Here is a 20,948-nt window from a genome sequence, read left to right on the forward strand (position 1 = left end):
CTGCCAGTTTAGTATTGGCTGTTTAAATTCATAAATATGTGGATGTCTAATGTTCTCCCCTGTTACATTTTAATCATAAAAAGCTTTAAACAGACAAACACTGACTGGTCTGGCAATACTTCTTCCATTCAATGCAGTTCAATTTAAATCAACTCAATAAGATCCATATGAAGTTATATTATGCCAAATCGCAACAACTTTACATGATGAACAGATTCATGTGTTCATATTCAAAAATATATGATTTAAGTCAATTAAAGTGCAATCAGATAGTTTTGAATTGCAACATACATTCCAATTGGATCTTGACTAAAACTGCATAAATACAATGAGGTTATTCATCAAAGGAAGCTCACACAATTGTGCCGACTCATTGACTTTGCAGCAATCCCTCATCCGGAGAAGGAATACTTTGTGCACTTATCAAGGATAAGACAGCAGAAGTAACAGATTAAGCAGGGAAACCCAGACTTCCCTCTCCCCAGTGATGTTCCACTATTTATTTTAGTGTATTCAAAAGCATGTCCAGGTCTTGAGGGATTCATCGTCCATCCAGTGAATTCTGAGTCTGCCTTGGGGTTTTCCTTTTAGTGTGAGTTCAGAAAAACTCTCAACGCAGGAGACCGAGGAGGAAGAGGCTCAAACTATCTCGATTGGCCCCTTTCGATGAAGAAGAGCAGCTACAGATTTCTCATTCTATTTTAAAGGTCTGGTCCAGCCAACCCTATAGAGCAGGGATGCCCAAAGTCGGTACTCGAGGGCCGGCATCCTGCACGTTTTAGTTCTCTCCCTGGTGGTACCAACAATCTTTTCAGCATGTCAATGTTCTTCTTAGGCCATCTAATGAGTCATCATTTGATCCAGGTGCGTTAAACCAGGGAGAGAACTAAAACATGCAGGATGCCGGCCCTCCAGGACCCTCTTTGGGCACCCCTGCTATAGAGGTAGTTCATTTCAAGTTAATATATTTTGTCAACAAACTCATTCAAATCTCATGAACATAGATGGAGGTCAAAAATGAAATGACCTCCATCTATAAACAGGGTCACTTACAAGAAACACTTGTCCTTTCTAGCAGCCATTGTACGGTGCATACAGCGGTAAAACCAAGTGACCAAATATGATGGAGTTCAGCTGGGGTTGCTAGGTAATGGGACTTTGTTGTGGTTGCTAGGTAATGGGCAGTGGCTGCTGATTTGTGATGTTACATTCAGAAGGCTTTTGAAAGGGCTCATTTTCCAGACACCAAAAAACATTAGCTTAATCCTCCCCAAAAGGTGCTTTTTTAAAGCATTTCAGCTGTTTTTAGAAGTAGAGACCCAAATGGAAGTATAAAAACATGCTAAATGTGAATTTTACCCTCATGACATCACCAAGCAGAGGTCAATAGACAGATGAATGGATAGACTGGTTGAGGTTTATTTGGAAACAGAAATGTATCATCAGATACGATTTATATAATACTAAAAACACATTGTTAAAAGAAAAGAAAGTTATCCACAGCTAATAGGCAGGTGCTGGTGGAAGTAATTAGATAATTAAAATGCAGAAAATATTGTAGGGTGACAGATTTACCCATGTTTATTTCCAACTACAAATATGCAAAATAGTTTGACTTCTTGAAGGTAAACAAAAGGTGAAGTTTGATAGATGAAGCTAAGCAATAAAGCTAGTAGCCATATCAACCTTCTTTGAAATAACAGTGATTTAATACCAATCAATGCCATTCATTTGATTAGTTAGCTAATCAGTCCATGAAACCATTTAAAGTCTTCATTCAGGAAACATGTTGTCCCAAATCTTATTCACTTTTTCAAATCGATCTTAGTGAGAGTTCTAGTTTGTTTGTTTAACCGTGGTTTGTTTCCAAGAAGTCAATATGCTGTACTACTGAACCCTCAAGGTAGGTCAAGCAACACAGTTTTATTTTTGATACAGTTTTATAATTAGTCTCTCAGAATTTTGTTGTCCTGTTAATTTTCATGGTTCCATGTTTCTTGTGCATGTATGTTCTGTCTGTACCCAACAAATAGCACATTGAAAAGTTGGTTTGTGGATACTTGTCTTTAGCTCAGCATAAAGTAAATGTCAAATGCGTCAGATGATCTTAACAGTTCACAACAATTTTATGCGTAGTTTACCAGGAACTTTAAGAAGTGCGAATCAGCTCAACGAATCTCATCATCTGAGTAATAACTCTCCGTTCTGAGAATTAATTCATGGATGAATGAGTGAGTTTGTTTTATCAGGCTGAACGAGAGAAATAAATCTTGCTGGTGCTTTTTTTCCCTGGATGCCCTCAGTGTCATTGGCATTCATTGAAAAGAGATCGAACACCCTTGGGCAGTTCACGTTCCCTCCAGTGGCTGCTGTACAACACAAAACTAACAACAATAACAACATCAAGCTGCTCTCGCTCTCAGAGCCCAACAAGAACGGCTACTGGGGGGCATTTCCACTTCCAAGGTGACCTCTGCTGCTTCGATGTGCTGCTGTGGGTGGAAACGTGATCGGAACAAGTCAAAAAGACCAAAATTATCAAGGTACACGTATCAGCAACATATTGTAACAACAGGGAGTGCATTAATGTGGCTCCCTAGATTATATTCTTCTATACTTTTACAATTTAGAGACACTACTGTTACATTGCTGCAGTCAATAAATCCACTACTGTTGTTTTCAAAGTCACCAATTTTTGTGCTTTAACTGTGTTTTGATGTCGCTCTATTTCACTATAAACACAACTTCTTTATGACATACATAGAAAATGTTTTTGGGAAGTCCTAGGGTCCAGGTTTAAGGTTTTCCATCAAGACGTTGATTTCCAAAGCGTAGAAATACTTTTTTATAAATGGTAAACTGAACCGCAATCATATCAGCTTGGATGACAAGTAACTTTCATGTGAATATTGTTTCCTCTACAATACAGAGCCTAAAGACAGTTTATGAAGTGTACTAAAAGAAAAAAAAAGATTTCAGACGAGGATCAGGACGGTGAAAGGCTTCACAGTATAAAGTCCTTTTAATAAAACACTAGACAAAGTTCTGGAGTGAGCAGAGTTTGGAGCAGTGCTACTCTACATTACATGTAGAATAATGTATGAAAACATAATTTGTGTATTTTGCCTTGAATAAATGTCTAAACAATTTGTAAATCTTTCTTGAAAGCTTGTGTTTTATGGACCAGGTTTTATGGATTTATGATGGTCTATAAATAATCTCCAGTAGGGATGGGGCATTTTAAATAACATAGTTTTAAAATTCAATCATAAGCATCATGGAAAGTAACCCACAATATGTCAATAATCAATATGACATATTTTCAACACCTTCATATTGTTTTTGTGCACATCAGATGGGTGAAATAAAACTTTAGTTTTTGAGGTTTTAACAGAAAGCAAGAAAAGTAATTGAATTTACCCAAGTCGAAAAACCATCATCTGTGTTGGTGGTTCTATGCTAGAATACGTTCACATGAACTTAGTGTGCAATACATTTATAATTTCATGTGCACTACGACTGTTGTGGAAAAGTACTTTAAATGTTTTCTCAAAAATGATCAAGGAGAGAAGAGCTACTCAGTGTTATTATTATGGGATCAAAATGTTTCTGTTTTTAGTACCTCAACATAAAACTTAAAGAAGAAAAAAACATTACCACACTATAAATGTAGTAATTTACACCATCATAAAAATAAAACAACACCGTTTCTTACATGTAATACCCTTCTATGTTTAGGATCCACTTAGACTAGAGTGTAAAATGGCATTGTTCTGTATTTAGCACAACATGGATGTTAAATGGCTATTACACTATCAAGCAAACAGTGTCCACATGCCATATCCGTCAAATTAAGCATTCAAAGGTATGCACGCAAAAATAATTTGATTAGAATAACCTATACTGTCAGGAAAAAGTGTTAGGAAACAACTGAAGTCAAAAAGATTTAATGACAACACCCCTTCCAGGAATTCTCTTTAAAAACAATATTTTATTTTGTATTATTGGTATTGTTATATACATGGCATAAGTTGTGCTTTTTTTACTATCAAGAATAAACCAGAAGGGAACACATCAGGAAATTAAAATTCAAACTTTTATCTATTATTGAATTGTTTTCCTCTTCTTTTTTTTTTTTTTGTCTGGTGGATATACTGAGAGTTCTACAAAATGAGGATAAAAGGGAAGGAAAAAAGTCAGAAAATTAAATAGATAGGTAGGCAGATTGATAATAGTTCAGAGACACGGATGGGCCGCTGAGGGTAGTGTGAATCCTCCAACTGTGATGTGCTTTTACCAACAGTAGCAAAGGCACCAGTGTATAACTTTGTTAAAAGAAAGGAAAAAAGAAAGAATGCCTCAGGGCCTTGTTCCAGTTGAGTCCACACACACGCACACCCACGCACACACACGCCCACACACACACGCACAGACACAACCAACCTCCATCCACAGTTATTGTCCTTAGGTTTCTACCACACGTGAATGCTTATTATCATTTTGAATTGTCGCAAATGATGGGTGAAAGATTAGTCAGCTGGAAATCATTCAGAGTGTTGAAGAAATGTGTTTCGGTTTCCCAACCTCTCCTGTGATACAGCCGCAGTTTTTAAAATGGGTTTCAAAATAGGGGTCAGATTTCCTGGCATCAAAGCGTGCAATGTCAAAAAAAAAAGAGAAGAAAAGAGTAACGAATGAGCATGTAAGAAATAGGATGGAGGAAACAATATGAAGATATGTCACTGAATGATTGATAAGTAAAAGATGTGATGAAAAGACAAGATGAGTCCTTACTGATGGACGAGAAGTAGAGAGGGAAAGCAGATATTCTGCAGACAAAGGCAAGCCTAGTAAAGATCATAAAACTGAGCTCACTGAACAATGAGTGTTTGAAAAGAAGTACAGCAGCAAAAGGTTTCTAAAATATGATGAAAATATTTCATTCTTATTAATACGACTAAACGTCATCTGCCACTGACATCTCTTACTGGAATTTTCAGTGAGTTACAAAAACTTGTCTTTTTTCCCTATAGCACCCATAAGAACTTCAATTTATCTTAAGATTCACATTTCTCTATCATTTTCAGTTAATTCAAATGGATCATGTACCCAAAAGATGATGTTTTTGGATTTAAAATATGCAGAAAAAAAGAGAGGGAGAAGAGGAAGAGATTCAAAACTTTGAGGTCAAGGATTTATAGTACAACTGATTCACTTGTAAAGAGATGACGTTTGTTCCCCCGCCCCCGTCATTTTTCACGATCTGCCTTTTTTAGTGGTCAAGCGCTGTTGGATAAATAGAAAACAAGATGGACAGAGAAAAAAGCTGAGGAGATGTATTGATAGATGGGTGAGAACATAAGTTTACAAGGGATGTCAAGAGGTTAACCAGCAAAAGACATGATTCGGGGGGAAAAAAACAACGAAAGGTGATAAAAGACATTAAAGAGTTGAAAATCCATGAGAAAAAAATTTGGTGAATGCAAGATTTAAAGCGCAATTATTTGCATTGGTTATCCAGTAGGGAAAGTGGGGTTGGAGAACATTGTTACTATCATTTGTACACCGATGCAAAAGGTTCACGTAACAATGTTGGGTTGAAAGACTAAAAGGGACGGGCATTGGGGGAAGGCCTTTCTGGTATAGATTGGTCCATTGGGCAGCCTTTAGCTTCCCACAAGACAAAACCCATTGTCTGATTAAATTTTATTAGCTACCCACTGGGCTGAGCCAACGTGTTCACTCACGTCTGTCACTGTAGCCAACTGATATGTTAACCAGGAGCACATGTCCACCTCCCCCGGGTGGTATTTTCAGTTTACAATTATTCTGTTTACCAAACGAAAAAAACCCAAAACAAAACAAAAGCTTGTTTTCTTTTCTCCTTGATAGTTTGGTCAAACAGTGAACAAACAATGCAAATCCCATGAATAATCCTCAGGACTTGAAGGGTCTCTCCAGGCTGCAAAATGCAAAAGGAAGAGACGGCCAACAAAGACTCAAGCCTTAGACTGCCCATTTATGTCCATGAGTGGTCTTAGTATAAAAACCATCTTTTGTGTCTTGCCAAGTCATTCATCCTTGTTACTCGCATTGGCCACAGACCAATCCTTATTAATTTGATTTGTGTGCTGCTGGCACCGGCCTCACACAGGCTCTTTTCCATGTTGATTCAGTCCTTTAGTGGGCTGTTCCTTGATACCGAGCCCCACATTTCTTGTTGATCCCATCCCTTAGCAGCCGTCACCTCCCTACCATTTGCGAATCCGTGTCACTCGATTGCCGAACATGCGTCACCCTTTCGCCATGCGTCGGTCATCGTTGATTCCGACCCTTAGCTGTCGATGGCTTCAATCCAAACACACACGTTCCTTCGTCCTGCGGTCTGTTGGCTAGCGTCAGCTCCAAGCTTGTTAGTCCATATGTCCTGTCTCTTTACGAGCCTCTAATTTTCAACTCCAGAGACAAAAGTTACTAGTGGTTTGGCAGGTGGATCCCTCCTCAGCTGGGGACAGGTAGAGCTTGCCATTAGCGCAGGCACAGAGCTCGTACACAGTCTGTTTGGTGTATGTGGTGCCTGGAGGGGCCCCTTCCAGTGGGTCTATGGCACTGCCGAGGGGGATGTTGCCCAGCTTGATTGTGTTGGCATCTAGAAAGATCTGTTGAAACACAAAAGAGACGACAGAATATTTTCAGTCAACAACCATCCAATACGAACAAAGACATGTACGTATACATATCGATGCTGATTTGAGGTCTGCAGGGGGGTTGAGCTGACATGGACTGTTCTGTGTTCCTAAAATAACATGCAAACAAACAGCAGAGAATAAAAAAAACAAACATTGTTCTTGGTGCAGCAGAGGAAGGATGCTGCTGTAGGCAGTGACTATACTCTCACCGAGTTAGATTGTCATTAAAACTCCATAGAGGTCGGGAGGAAATGTTTATTTAGGAATATTTTTCTTTTTATGGGGGAAGGAAAAGTAAGTCACATAAGTGAAGGGAAAGTTAGATGTGGAAAAAGATAAAGAAGAGTGTAGGCAAAGAGAGACAGTAGGATATACAAAGAAATTAGAGGCAGTAAAATTGTTTGGTTACAGGCTATGAATGTTGTTGTATTGGAAAATGTGAGCTATACCTGTCTAATCCTGAAGAAATGAAGCACATTCAGTGGAACCTTCAGGTATGTTACATCTTTAAAGTATGAATGTCGCTGTTGACTTAAAATCAGTTTGTCTAATGTGCGAGAACAGGACTTTGTTTATTTATTATGTTTTTTGCTATTTTAAAAATCAACTGACCATCTGAGACTATCTGAGTGACGCCACGTGGTTAAGTGATTACTTGCAGAATTAATCAGAAACTGGGTTATGCTGCCGTCAGCTCAACAGTTCTTTTTATGGATCATTTGATCTTCGTTGGTGGAGATGGAACGTTTGCATAGCTTAGCATGACATTTTAGCATTGCTATAACTGGGTGATTTCTGCTAAATTTGATAATAGTTTCATAAATTTAATTTCAGGGAAGAATAGATGGAACATTTTCAGCTGCTCAGAGTGGCCATGCTAATGCAGCAGAATTGAACGGTTTGGCTTGACTTTCAATTAGCATATTATGCTGTAGTGCTAGATACAAAGGAAGGTAATGATTTAGCGTTAAATTATGAAAGTCTTAAGTTTTCCTAAACCATGCAAATGCACAGTAGATACACAGTTATAATGTAGGTCTTAGTAAATATATATATATATATATATATATATATGCTTTCCCCCCTCTCCCTCAAAAAACATGGAAAAGTTATCAAAATAGTAATTTGCCTAAATAGACAATCTGAAGTTTAGAGAGAAACGGAGAGAGAGCACTAAGTGGGGAACTGGAAAAACATTTTCAACAGAAGGGAAAAAGTTAACACAAAATGTCTAAACATAAGCAATAAGGAGAGACCAATCAAAATACAAAATTGACAAATAAAAAAAAATTACCAAAATATGCAAACGTAGGCAAAACTCAGATCTCAGATAAAGACAGTCTTGAAAAAAAAAATAAAAAAAATTCAATGGATCATATACCCCCAAAAAATAATGCTTTTGGATTTAAAATCTGCAGAAAAAAAAAAGTTCCTTTCTGTTAATTTAACCTTAACAATTTCTTCATGCCCTGCTGGGTGTAAATCCCCCGTCTCCTTAATTCTGCCCTCTGATCGGATGGGAATCATCCAGTCAATAGAAATCTCGATTTCTATTGACTGCCTCACTTATTTACTCCTGTGTTTGAGGGAAGTTCAGATCTTAATTTTTCCTTTTTCTGGTGTTTCCTCACACACTTGGTTTTCTTTTTTTTTTTCCCACCACCATGGCTGGATAGTTTCCTCAGCAGATATTTGTATCCCCATTATTCATGTACTTCAATTTAAAAACGAGGACAGGGGAAGTATAAATGGGTGAGGAAAAATTGCTTTGAGTGCAGAAAGAAAGAGACAATGAGGAGAGAAAGAGCTGATGGAAAGATGTGAGAGGGGCGATAGAGAGGAAACGGTAACACAAACAGTTTTCTCAACAAAAAAAAAGGATGACATAAATTAAGTTAAATGAGTTAAATCTCGCACAAAAGACGTCCCATACCTAAAGGGTTCGGATACCTCCAAAGATAGGAAGCAACTAATTTAACTAATGATGCCACAATGGCTGACACAGTACACATCAGTCTGTATAAACAAGGCACATATACACACACAAAGACTTTGCATGGTCTTCTGATTATTGTTCATCCATTTCTATAGCCTAACCCAAACCCTACGACCATACTGTGGGTCATCACCACATAGTATTTGTTGAAAAAAAAGGAAAACACACATACACTAATGTTACTTTCAACAAACGTAGACTAAAAGCAAGGCATTCGTTTGACAGCAGCATGAAGGCAAATGAAGTCTAGCAACGCAACCTGCAGAATGCTACAAGAGCAACACTGCCGTTATTAGGCGAAACACTCCGACTCCGAAAAGGTCTCCTGAATGTCGCTGCCACGCTGCTGCTTACGTCTCACACATGTTGCGGCAGCTCTAACACAGTCGGCGTGAGCCCCGGCAGACGGAGAACTTAAATAAATTGGTCGATCCCAACATTGTCTTTGTCCACCACCGATAATCACGTGACCGAATCGGGCTGAAAGGTCAATGCTGCGTTCAAAATCTCAGTGCATCCCGAAGCGATAAAAGTATTACTTTAGTATTAGAGTTTGCTGGAGATTATACAAAGTTTTAACCAGTTTTTGCAGCCACGGACATTGATACCATACAATAGGAGGAGAGATATGCAATAGCATGATGCCTTTGTCATGTAAAGTGTCTCATTTAAATACACAAACCTTTAGCTGTTCTTAGATCTGTACTAAGGCTCATGTGTGTCTGTAGAAAAAGTTCCTCGGCTGATTTATTTCAACAGGTGTTCACTGTAAAAACCACAAATTTGTTGCTTCTCCATGTTTTCTTTTCCCGTGGGACTGAAGTCCTGCTCAGACCTGGCATTAACGAGAATCCATGGCGGTCTTTTCACAAATGGACAGGTGTGAACACAACACACTCCGGACAGATTAAGAGCGCACTCAGCTCCAATAACTCTCGCCATATTTGAAGGGGGATCTCAGGTGGTCTGTGGCACCTGTGGCTCCATTTATTATTACGCTGTGAACACATTGGAGCTCCGGAGCACGTTAACCACAAACTACTCATTAGTCGTAATAGTTTGCAGTGAAGAGAGTTTCCTTTTGGTGGTTTCCTTCGTCTTTGTGGAAAAACGATGTTCCACACACGCAGAGCCCATACTTGCAAGTTGTATTGTTCACAGAAACCCCTTCCTGCTGTTTTGTGTGCTAATCTCTCTGCAGCGACACTAAAGATAGAAGTGCCAAACATCAGAATGGGTCCTTCTCGCTCCGGGGAGTTTTCTTTGTACCTCGCCTTGCCCCAAATGCTTAGAGCTGTTTTCTTTCCCCCCGTCTTGTGTCTTCAAGGACCTGTTCAGAAAAAACCCCCAAAAAAAACACTGCAGCGAGTTGTAAAGGTTCGGTTTGTCTTTTGTGAATTTGCAGAGGTGTGCTGAGACTGAACTCGGTAACATCAATAAATTAGACTTTGTTGAATCTTGAACATGCTAATCCGCCCCAATCAGGATTCAGCTTCAGAGTACTGAATCTGTTCATGGACTTCATTCAAACTTCATGTTTGTCTGCATTTTTAAAACTGATCTTTTCACCAGCTCATGTAAGAAATTTCATTCTAACATACATTTGTGTGTTGGTTACACAAATCCGTGTGTATTTGATTCCATCGGATCACATTCTTCACTTGTTTCATGCAAGTGACTATCAGAATTAGGTGGCTTTTTTTTTTTTAAAGTTCTGCTCATAAAAAGAGTAAACCTTTTTCACACATGGCTAGAAAAGAAAAATACACCAAAAAAAAAAAAAAAACACAAAACATCTCAAAATGTCAAGGTATGTTTTTAATAGGTCCCTGGTGTTCTCTCGTCATCTTCTCTATCTCCCTAATAAGAGCTGCTGTGACTCACTCGCAGCTTTGAAAGGTGAAAGGATTCAGTCGTATTCGGCACCAGAACTCAAATTTATTTCTAACTACCTTCTTTTTGAAGAAATAAAAGCCTAAAGTTAATTTAGGGAGGGCATTGGACTGCGATAAAAACGGGTTCAAACGTGGTCGTCTGCGGAAATATTCATCAACTATTAGAAAAAAAGTAATTTGTCGAAGTGTCTTGAGGTCTTAATCATGAATGAGAGAAAAATGGATCTGCAGTGAAGCGAGCATCATGTCAGGCTGTAGTAGCGAAGAGAGAGCCGAGGCAAAAGTTGCAGCTCTCGATTTGCCGATCGATTTACGTTACAACAAGACGGTGGATGCATGCAGGTGAAATGAGATTCCTATACAAGTTGTTGCATTAAGGTTTTTTTTTCCTCTCTATGTTTAACTCTCAGTCTGTGGCGTGTAACCGTATGTCCTCTCCTTCATGAAAATTGGTCAGAGCTGATCGGTTTAGCTTAGATGAAGCTACGCTAATAAAGGGGCTTCTATAGACAGACTTCCCTGGAAAGAAAGATTTTTATCAGACTGAATAATAACCAGGACTTGATTGAACCAATTTTCTGCTGCTATATAATTGAACTGAAATTCATTCCTTAATCAGGATGTCTTTTCCAGAATTAAATTAGTCGACTCTGTGGCACTTTTTTAAAATTTAAAACAACATTTTAAAATGTTTTACATTTCTAAGCTATAAATTTATTCAGCTAATTCATAGCGTAGAATGTCTATTGTATGACATTACACAAATATTAAATTTTTTTATTTTTTATCTTGTTGACCGTTTTAACTGTAGAAGGCAATGTGTCCTGGGGGTTCAAACCTTAAATTGAAAAATTAAGGTCCTTTTATAAAAAAAATAAATAAATAAAATAAAGTGCCACATTAATGCTAAATGCCTTTTTCTGAGGTATCAGAATGTTATAAGGCAGTGAAATTATTTCAAATGTACTTTTATGTGCCTGTCCATAAAAGGGTTAGCCATTTAGATATTAAAATGCAGGACAGACCACACAAAATGTCTTAAACTGAACTAATTGTCCACTTATTTTGAAGGTCGTCCATCCAGCAGGACAACAGCCCTGGACGTACAGGCAGAACTACAATGCGATGCTCGGAACGGCAGTAAAAGCTCAGGTCGAAATCCAATTGAGAATCTTCTGGCAACACTTCAAAGTTCAACTTCACAGATGCTTTCCATCCAGACAGACTGCGCTTATCCCAGATTTAAAGTGCCTTTGACTGCCAGGTTGACATATTGTCATCAATTACCCAATTCCCGACAAAAAAGCAACCTCAGTGCTCCGCTCTACCTCCAAAGACACACAGTTCAGATCAGTCCAAACAAGTAAAATGATCTCATTAGAGACGGACTCAAATTCAAATCCAATTATATAAACTCAAATCCTTTCGAACTGTTAATAATTCAGTGCAGTCAGTTTCAATGAAATTATGACACAGTGGATTTCAAACCGGGTATGAGTCCACTGCTCATTGGTGATAGAAAAAAATTAAAAAAAGAGTTATGTAGCTGATAAAGCATATGATTTGCATTCAATTTTCACTTTGAGCCAGTCAAGTAGGTAACTCAATAAAATAGATTTCAGTGGTCACGCTTCTCAGCTCAGAACAAACTAGATGTGACAGAAGGAGCTCTGACAGATACCTGAGGGTTGTTCAGATTAGAGGAGACAATAAGGGGGACTCTGCTGGCCAGCATTTAAAAGACATTATCTTATTTATAACTTTGTCAGGAAACATCTCTCAGTTCAGCATCAAAACCAAAAGAGAAATCGGTAACACTTTCATTGACGGGGTGTGCATAAGACTGACATGACACTGTCATAAACATGATATAACACCAGTTGTAAACATGAAGGAGTCTTTATGAATGTCTATGACTGCTTTGAAGTGGCATTCTGTAAATATTGACACTTTCAATGCAAAGTTGCTAAAACTGGCATTAAAAGTCCATTTAATAACTGAATTGAAAGCGTCGTTATTTACTGAGTGACACTTCATGACAACAGTCATAAATATTCACGTTCATGGTGTTATATTATGTTTTTGACAGTATGAAGTCAGTCTTATGCATACCCCCTCAAATAAAGTGTTACTGAGAAATCTTCCTCCAAGCATTTAGGTGGGATAATATGACAGAACAAAAACAAGAATTTAAGGGACTCTCAGCAAACTGCTTAGTGCTTAATTAATTTAAAAAATAAAATGTAGTATTGGTATAAATAAAAATATGTTTTAGCAGCAAAACAACAACATAAAAACCCTCAAACCTACATTCATATCATAAAAAGACACTGACTTAATATCAACTTTTGTGCTGTAAAATTCAGGGAAGGATGTAAACAACTCTTCCATCATAAGGTCCAATATTAAAGTTAGTAATGTCAATGCAAGCATATCTCAGTTGCGCAGCTAAACTGTTAACTTCCCCAACAGTGTGAGGAAGTTCTTAGCCAAACCAGACTGTAGGAGTAATTTCACTCATCATAGATCAGGGATTAAGACGAGGTCTTTCAATTATTTCAATCGCAATGGTGATTTATTCCAAGAATTTTGCCTGTTTAAGATCAAGCTAACCATCATACTTTGTAAATCGGTGAACTTTGGTTTTAATTCTAATACTGCTAATAAGCATTTAGCATTAACTTGAATTTTGTACTTTGGATCGATGGTTTGTTCTGTCTCAGAAATGTGTAGGACAAAATTTAGCTTCTTTTTTTCACAACTGTCTTAACATGTACTCCCAAGAAAAGAGCGTTATGATTCTGTGCATGTGCCTCTTTGCACGGTTCAGACGTTTATCTGGAAAGTATTCCCTTTCACAGCACTTTACTCTTTCAACATTTTGTTATGTTACAAAATGTTGAATTATTTCAAACAGTTTTAAATGAATCTCTCTCCTCAAAATTTCCACACAATTGCCCCATTATGACAACATGGAATATTTGGAATGTTTTGCAAATTTATTAAAAATGGAATAGCAAAAAAAAAAAAAGACTGTCATCCAAGTATTCACAACCAGATAATTCAGTGTTAACCTGTGTGAACTGAACAAGTGGTTAAGAGTAAACTGGCACAACAATACCTTAAGTTGGATGTTGGAACTTGTTGGTTTTTCAAGTAAACGAAAGTCATAAGTAATTTAGCATGTCAGGCAATGAACATATCTTGTTAAAATAGATGATTTATGAAGTCTGGTAGGGCCTCTTAATTCTTAGTTCTAAGATACTAAGTAGGAAAATAATGTACCAAAAGTAAACGGTCGTCAAGTATGACCAAGGTTTTCAAACCCCAGCTGGCCCCTTCTTCAAAAACACATTGGCTATTTCTTTTTGGCTCACTGCAAAAATGTTCCTCTTGCTAGACATAAAAACATCGGAATTCCCAGTGAACATGAAATCATTTTGGAACTTAAGCCTTAAGGAGGCCAAACTTAATATTCATTCCATATCGGTAAAGTAGAGTCAAAGCAATCATTTGCTTTAGCCGGGCAACTTTTGAAAATCGCCTTTTTCAAATTACTTACAGACTGAATCCGGCTGTATTGTATGTATCACTCATGCGCGAATACAAATGTGGGAGTCCACACAAGGGCCTGAACATGTGCATAAACCGTGAATTTACGTCTAAGCCCATCTTCCTCTAACACCAGTTTAGCAAGCATGTGCCTCTGGCACCATCCATCCATCCATCCATCCATCCATCTTCTTCCGCTTATCCGAGGTCGGGTCGCGGGGGTAGCAGCTTCAGAAGGGAGGCCCAGACTTCCCTCTCCCCAGCCACTTCTTCTAGCTCCTCCGGGGGAATCCCGAGGCGTTCCCAGGCCAGCCGAGAGACATAGTCCCTCCAGCGTGTCCTGGGTCTTCCCCGGGGCCTCCTCCCGGTGGGACGTGCCCGGAACACCTCACCAGGGAGGCGTCTAGGAGGCATCCTGACCAGATGCCCGAGCCACCTCAACTGGCTCCTCTCGATGTGAAGGAGCAGCGGCTCTACTCTGAGTCCCTCCCGGATGACTGAGCTTCTCACCCCATCTCTAAGGGAGAGCCCAGCCACCCTACGGAGAAAACCCATTTCGGCCGCTTGTATCCGCGATCTCGTTCTTTCGGTCATGACCCAAAGCTCATGACCATAGATGAGGGTGGGAACGTAGATCGACCGGTAAATCGAGAGCTTCGCTTTTTGGCTCAGCTCTCTCTTCACCACGACGGACCGGTACAGCGCCCGCTTGACAGCAGACGCTGCGCCAATCCGCCTGTCGATCTCCCGCTCCCTTCTTCCCCCATTCGTGAACAAGATCCCGAGATACTTAAACTCCTCCACTTGGGGCAGGACACCCCCCCTGACCCGGAGAAGGCACTCTACCCTTTTCCGGCTCAAGACCATGGCCTCGGATTTGGAGGCACTGATCCTCATCCCGGCCGCGTCACACTCGGCTGCGAACCGCTCCAGCGAGAGCTGCAGATCACGATCTGATGAAGCCAAAAGGACCACATCGTCTGCAAAAAGCAGAGATGAGATCCTAAGGCCACCAAATCGGATCCCCTCAACACCTTGGCTGCGCCTAGAAATTCTGTCCATGAAAGTGATGAACAGAATCGGTGACAAAGGGCAGCCCTGGCGGAGTCCAACTCTCACCGGAAACGAGCCCGACTTACTGCCGGCAATGCGGACCAGACTCTGACACCGGTCATACAGGGACCTGACAGCCCGTATCAAAGGGCCCGGTACCCCATACTCCCGGAGAACCCCCCACAGGGCTCCCCGAGGGACACGGTCGAACGCCTTCTCCAGGTCCACAAAACACATGTAGACTGGTTGGGCGAACTCCCATGCACCCTCCAGGACCCTGCCGAGGGTGTAGAGCTGGTCCAGCGTTCCACGACCAGGACGAAAACCACACTGCTCTTCCTGAATCCGAGGTTCGACTATCCGACGGACCCTCCTCTCCAGGACCCCTGAATAGACCTTGCCAGGGAGGCTTAAGAGTGTGACCCCTCTATAATTGGAGCACACCCTCCGGTCCCCCTTTTTGAACAGGGGGACCACCACCCCAGTCTGCCAATCCAGGGGAACTGCCCCCGATGTCCATGCGACATTGCAGAGTCGCGTCAACCAACACAACCCTACAACATCCAGAGCCTTAAGAAACTCCGGGCGGATCTCATCCACCCCCGGGGCCCTGCCACCGAGGAGCTTTTTAACCACCTCGGCGACCTCGTCCCCAGAGATTGGAGAGCCCAACCCAGAGTCCCCAGGCTCCGCTTCCTCAGTGGAAGGCATGTTGGTGGGATTGAGGAGGTCTTCGAAGTACTCTGCCCACCGGCCCACAACGTCCCGAGTAGAGGTCAGCAGCACACCATCCCCACTATAAACAGTGTTGGTGCTGCACCGCTTCCCCCCCCTGAGACGCCGGATGGTGGACCAGAATCGCCTCGAAGCCGTACGGAAGTCTTTCTCCATGGCCTCTCCAAACTCCTCCCACGCCCGGGTTTTTGCCTCAGCAACCGCCCGAGCCGCATGCCGCTTCGCCCGCCGGTACCCATCAGCTGCTTCCGGAGTCCCACAGGCCAAAAAGGCCCGATAGGACTCCTTCTTCAGCCTGATGGCATCCCTCACCGAAGGTGTCCACCAGCGGGTTCGAGGGTTGCCGCCGCGACAGGCACCGACAACCTTGCGGCCACAGCTCCGATCGGCCGCCTCGACAATGGAGGCACGGAACACGGTCCACTCAGACTCCATGTCCCCCACCTCCCCCGGGACGTGTTCGAAGTTTTGCCGGAGATGGGAGTTAAAGCTCCGTCTCACAGGGGATTCCGCCAGACGTTCCCAGCAGACCCTCACAACACGTTTGGGCCTGCCAGGTCTGACCGGCTTTCGCCCCCACCACCGGAGCCAACTCACCACCAGGTAGTGGTCAGTGGACAGCTCCGCACCTCTCTTCACCCGAGTGTCCAAGACATACGGCCGCAGATCCGATGAAACGATGACAAAGTCGATCATCGAACTGCGGCCTAGGGTGTCCTGGTGCCAAGTGCACATATGGACACCCTTATGCTTGAACATGGTGTTCGTTATGGACAATCCATGGCGAGCACAGAAGTCCAGCAACAGAACACCGCTCGAGTTCAGGTCGGGCGGGCCGTTCCTCCCAACCACGCCCCTCCAGGTCTCACTGTCATTGCCCACGTGAGCGTTGAAGTCCCCCAGCAGAACAAGGGAGTCCCCAGGAGGAGCACTCTCCAGTACCCCCTCTAAGGACTCCAAAAAGGGTGGGTAATCTGAACTGTCGTTCGGCCCGTAAGCACAAACGACAGTCAGAACCCGTCCCCCCACCCGTAGGCGGAGGGATGCTACCCTCTCGTTCACCGGGGTAAACCCCAACGTACAGGCGCCGAGATGGGGAGCAACAAGTATGCCCACTCCTGCCCGACGCCTCTCACCTTGGGCAACTCCAGAGTGGAAGTATGTCCAGCCCCTCTCAAGGAGACTGGTTCCAGAACCAGAGCCGTGCGTCGAGGTGAGACCGACTATTTCTAGCCGGAACCTCTCGACCTCACGCACTAGCTCCGGCTCCTTCCCCACCAGAGAGGTGACATTCCACGTCCCAAGAGCCAGTTTCTGCAACCGAGGATCGGACCGCCAGGGTCCCCTCCCTCTGCTGCCACCCATCCCACACTGCACCCGACCCCTTTGGCCCCTCCCACGGGTGGTGGGCCCATGGGAGGGGGGGCCCATGTTTCCTCTTCGGGCTGAGCCCGGCCGGGCTCCATGGGTAAAAGCCCGGCCACCAGACGCTCGCCATCGTGCCCCCCCTCTGGCACCAAGGAAATGGAAAACATGCAGAGAGCCACAATTATGAAGGGTCAAAGCATTTTTCATGGATGATTTCCTTTGGCACAGCCATGAACAGCAAAAGAGGGAGATGAGTGACTTCTCAGAAACTAGGGGCGGCAGCTCAGAAAGAAATAGCGCTTTTCTGGTATGAAAGGAGAAAGGAAGTGGAAGTAAGACGTAAGCAAAGGATGTGAAGGGGAGAAAGTAAGAGCGCCCCTCTGCTCTCATTTGTAGCAAAGATGCCTGGTACATTTAAGTTGTCTAATTTAGGTTGGTAACACCCGGCTGCGCAGCCGAAATACATGTGGGGGAAATTCTGTTGCTTTCGCCACAAAACTGAATCTTTTACACTTCGGCTTCTTTCGTGCCAATGTTTAGATTTTTTCTTTGTTTTGTGCATGAAAACCAAGAATCGTCTTGGTTTTTCTTTAGAATAGGATTGCACTAAACAGAAAAAGGTCAGGCTATATGCATTTCTAAGGAATGAAAATAATCATAATTTTGTGGTTTTGGCCAGAGTTGCTTGTTACAAAATAAATGGAGCTAAATGAAAAATGACAAAGACATAGGTGGAGGTAGCCAGGACAGGATTTCATGAATTCTTCTAGCTAACTGGTTGATGGTGGTAAAGTTTCAAATTAACTGGTTCACACAAAAATGAAAATGCTGATATGCATGTGGTTGATTCTCTGTTCAGTTATTGCACAGAGTTCTCTCTGATATAGTTGCCATTCTTCTCAGCAAACAAACGAAAATGATAGAGATGCAGCCATATATTTGGATGATAACCAGAAACGGCCTGTTCACAAACCCAACTAGCTGACTAGCAGTGAGATCATTCTTCAGTGAGGGATGAAGACTCAGTGATTTGTTTTCAGCATCTCTGCGGCGTTAGAAGCTTCTAGGAAGAAATATGTTTCTTTTCTTCCTTTGGACACTATAATGAGGAGTTAAATGTTAGCAGGCAACAGGAAAGAAAACATTTTACTGGAAAGTTGCTTTGTTTCATCTCTTTGATGACTCGAGTTGGATTTGTCACAGAACATGCTGGCTCAGGAAACATTGGCAACCTTTAAGATATGATATGCCAAAGTTAAGGTCAATAATTGCTTTGTAAAAAAAAAAAGAAAAGAAGATCATGCTAAACATGCTCCCTATCCAAATGATGTTAATAACTCATGAAAAGATACAGAAAAACAGATTAAAATGGTAATTCTAATAGATTTCCATTGTTTTATAATGTTTGTGAAATCCAGTCTGAATGCAGAGTTATATGTCATGTACATGGTGTGACAATGCCTCTGGCAAATGTATCAATATTTAATGACAGTGCTGAAAGCTCCTGTATATTTACAATAAATTCCTGAACAATTTTAGGATCTAATGCGTAACAGTAAGTCAATGTTTTCCTCACAAATATTAAGCTTGAAACTGATGCTTTTTAAAAAAAAGAAACAGAAGAAAAATTATTATTTTTAGTGCACATTATATATATATATTTTTTTTCTAATGAAGATTTCAGTAGTATAGATTTGGAGATAGACGGATTTAACAATACAGCAAAACTAGACAGCCATGTAACTCTTAGATGTTTCAATATATTTGTTTTGACTTCATTAGGAAGTCTTCAGTCTTTCAACATAATAGAAAACTGCATTTTGTTGTTAATTCTAACTAACAGACATGTCAGAATCAATTAAAGCTGTTGCCATGTGGTTGAGTCACAAAATCTCTGATCGGCATCTTTAATTTTTGCACTTTTGATCTACCATAGCCGATTCATTGGCGTTATCCTTCATTGCCAAGGAGGAGCCGGAGAACATAAAACTGTCAAAATGTGTGTTACATAGATAAATTAATTCCCATAGACTGATTTTGTGAGAGTCTATGATGATGAATCCCCTGCACTGCACTGACTATTTTTCAGCCTCTAATAACAGACAGGCAGATAGAGAAAAACCACAGACGCTGGTAGTGATAGCCTAATGGAAGGTCTCCCGACTTGACCTTCATCTTGGCATCTCCCATCATCTTAAGTACATGCTGGCAGCCGGTTTCTGTTGGCTTGTTTATTACGGTAGGTAACTTGCATCTCTTCTGTAAAAAATGCCCTGTAAGCAGTATGAGTTTCCCCTCATCGCTTGGAGGCTTGTTGATCTCTCTAAAGCCTCTAAGACTTTTACTGAGACTCCTGCTGAGTCTCCAAGAGTTTCCAAACCCAGATAGCTCAATTTCAAAGTGTTGCTCTCACATGCTGAAATGCTCAGTGAATATGTGACTGGCGTTTTTATTCCCAGATACACTTCCATTTAAGCTGACATTCTGGATTCAGAACAAATAAACAAACAAACGAATAACGAATTCTGCTTTTTGTGTTTAGTTCGAGGTCTGATAGAAGGTGGTGGCGGTGAATGGAGGGGTCGGGGTCATATTTGGCGCTTTAATGGCAGGGATTTTTGAAAGGACTCTTTTTGTTTTACAAATATCTGAGAGCAAAATGTGAAAATTCGCAAACAGACATGGCTGAGTGACAGGTGGAAAGGTCGAGTTAAAGCACAGGTCACCTCCAAAATCTGAGTGCAGAAAGACAGATCTCAGGGGAAGCAGCAAGCCTTTATGCAGTCAGGTATTTATGAACTTGAGGGCAGAGGGGAAGAAGTTTAGTTCTTGAAAATGTGAACAAGGAAACCTGCGGGCGTGCCGTGGTGGCGGAGGGGTTAGCGCGACCCACATTCAGAGGCAACGTAAAAAAAACAACAAAAAAAAACAAGGAAACCTGCCCCATTTTTAAATTTGTAACCAGGTAGAATGAAACTTAGTTGATAAATAGTTGATTTATTGATTTGTCCCCCCAAGTATCATTTTCACATGATTTGTAAATCTAATCCTAATTACTCAACGCCTTTTTAAATTGTTTACCATTTGTTACAATGCCAACTTATTCATAGAGTATATGAACATTGACCTTTCACAATTACTATTCACATAAATATTATTCACATGCACCAGTCACACTTGTATATATGCATATGTATTTATAGTTTTTCAGTATTTTTTTCTGTGTACTCCAAGCCAAGCAACAACATTTCACTTCCAAATTCACTATCATGTCTTTGTTCATTGACAATAAGGCAAGTCTAACTCTAAATATGATTTTGAGTAGAAGATATAAGAAAACTTTATTTACAGTAACTGCATCTCTCAGGTTTTCTGACTGATATTCAGTGAGAATTTTCCAAGTTCTTAAAGATATTACTTACAGATGCAAACTCTGCTTTGTGTCCTCAGTTGGTCAAGTACAAATACTAGATATAGAAGAAGAAAAAAAAAATCTAAGAGTCACAAAAAAATGATAGAAGAAAACATTATAAGGCCTTAAAAATCTGTAGGAACTATTGATGAAGCCCTCATTAAAAATATGAGAAGAAATTCTGGCCTCTTGGGAGCAAAATATTAACAATGAAAGGTTTCATTACATATAAAAATCTACATTATCAG

At 41.1% G+C, this 20,948-nt stretch overlaps 1 protein-coding gene across 1 annotated transcript in view; it reads right to left on the minus strand.

Moving 5' to 3' along the window:
- Positions 1 to 3,974: 3,974 nt before the first annotated feature.
- LOC116719629 (zeta-sarcoglycan) overlaps positions 3,975 to 20,948 on the minus strand; it is a 350,021-nt gene continuing 333,047 nt past the window's right edge. The window contains exon 8 of the mRNA XM_032562196.1: positions 3,975 to 6,659. Within this exon, the coding sequence (XP_032418087.1) occupies positions 6,453 to 6,659 (207 nt within the window). The 3' untranslated portion in view covers positions 3,975 to 6,452. The remainder of the gene's footprint in view (positions 6,660 to 20,948) is intronic.

The sequence above is a fragment of the Xiphophorus hellerii genome, chromosome 5, assembly GCF_003331165.1.
Source record: "Xiphophorus hellerii strain 12219 chromosome 5, Xiphophorus_hellerii-4.1, whole genome shotgun sequence".
NCBI classification, from domain to species: domain Eukaryota; kingdom Metazoa; phylum Chordata; class Actinopteri; order Cyprinodontiformes; family Poeciliidae; genus Xiphophorus; species Xiphophorus hellerii.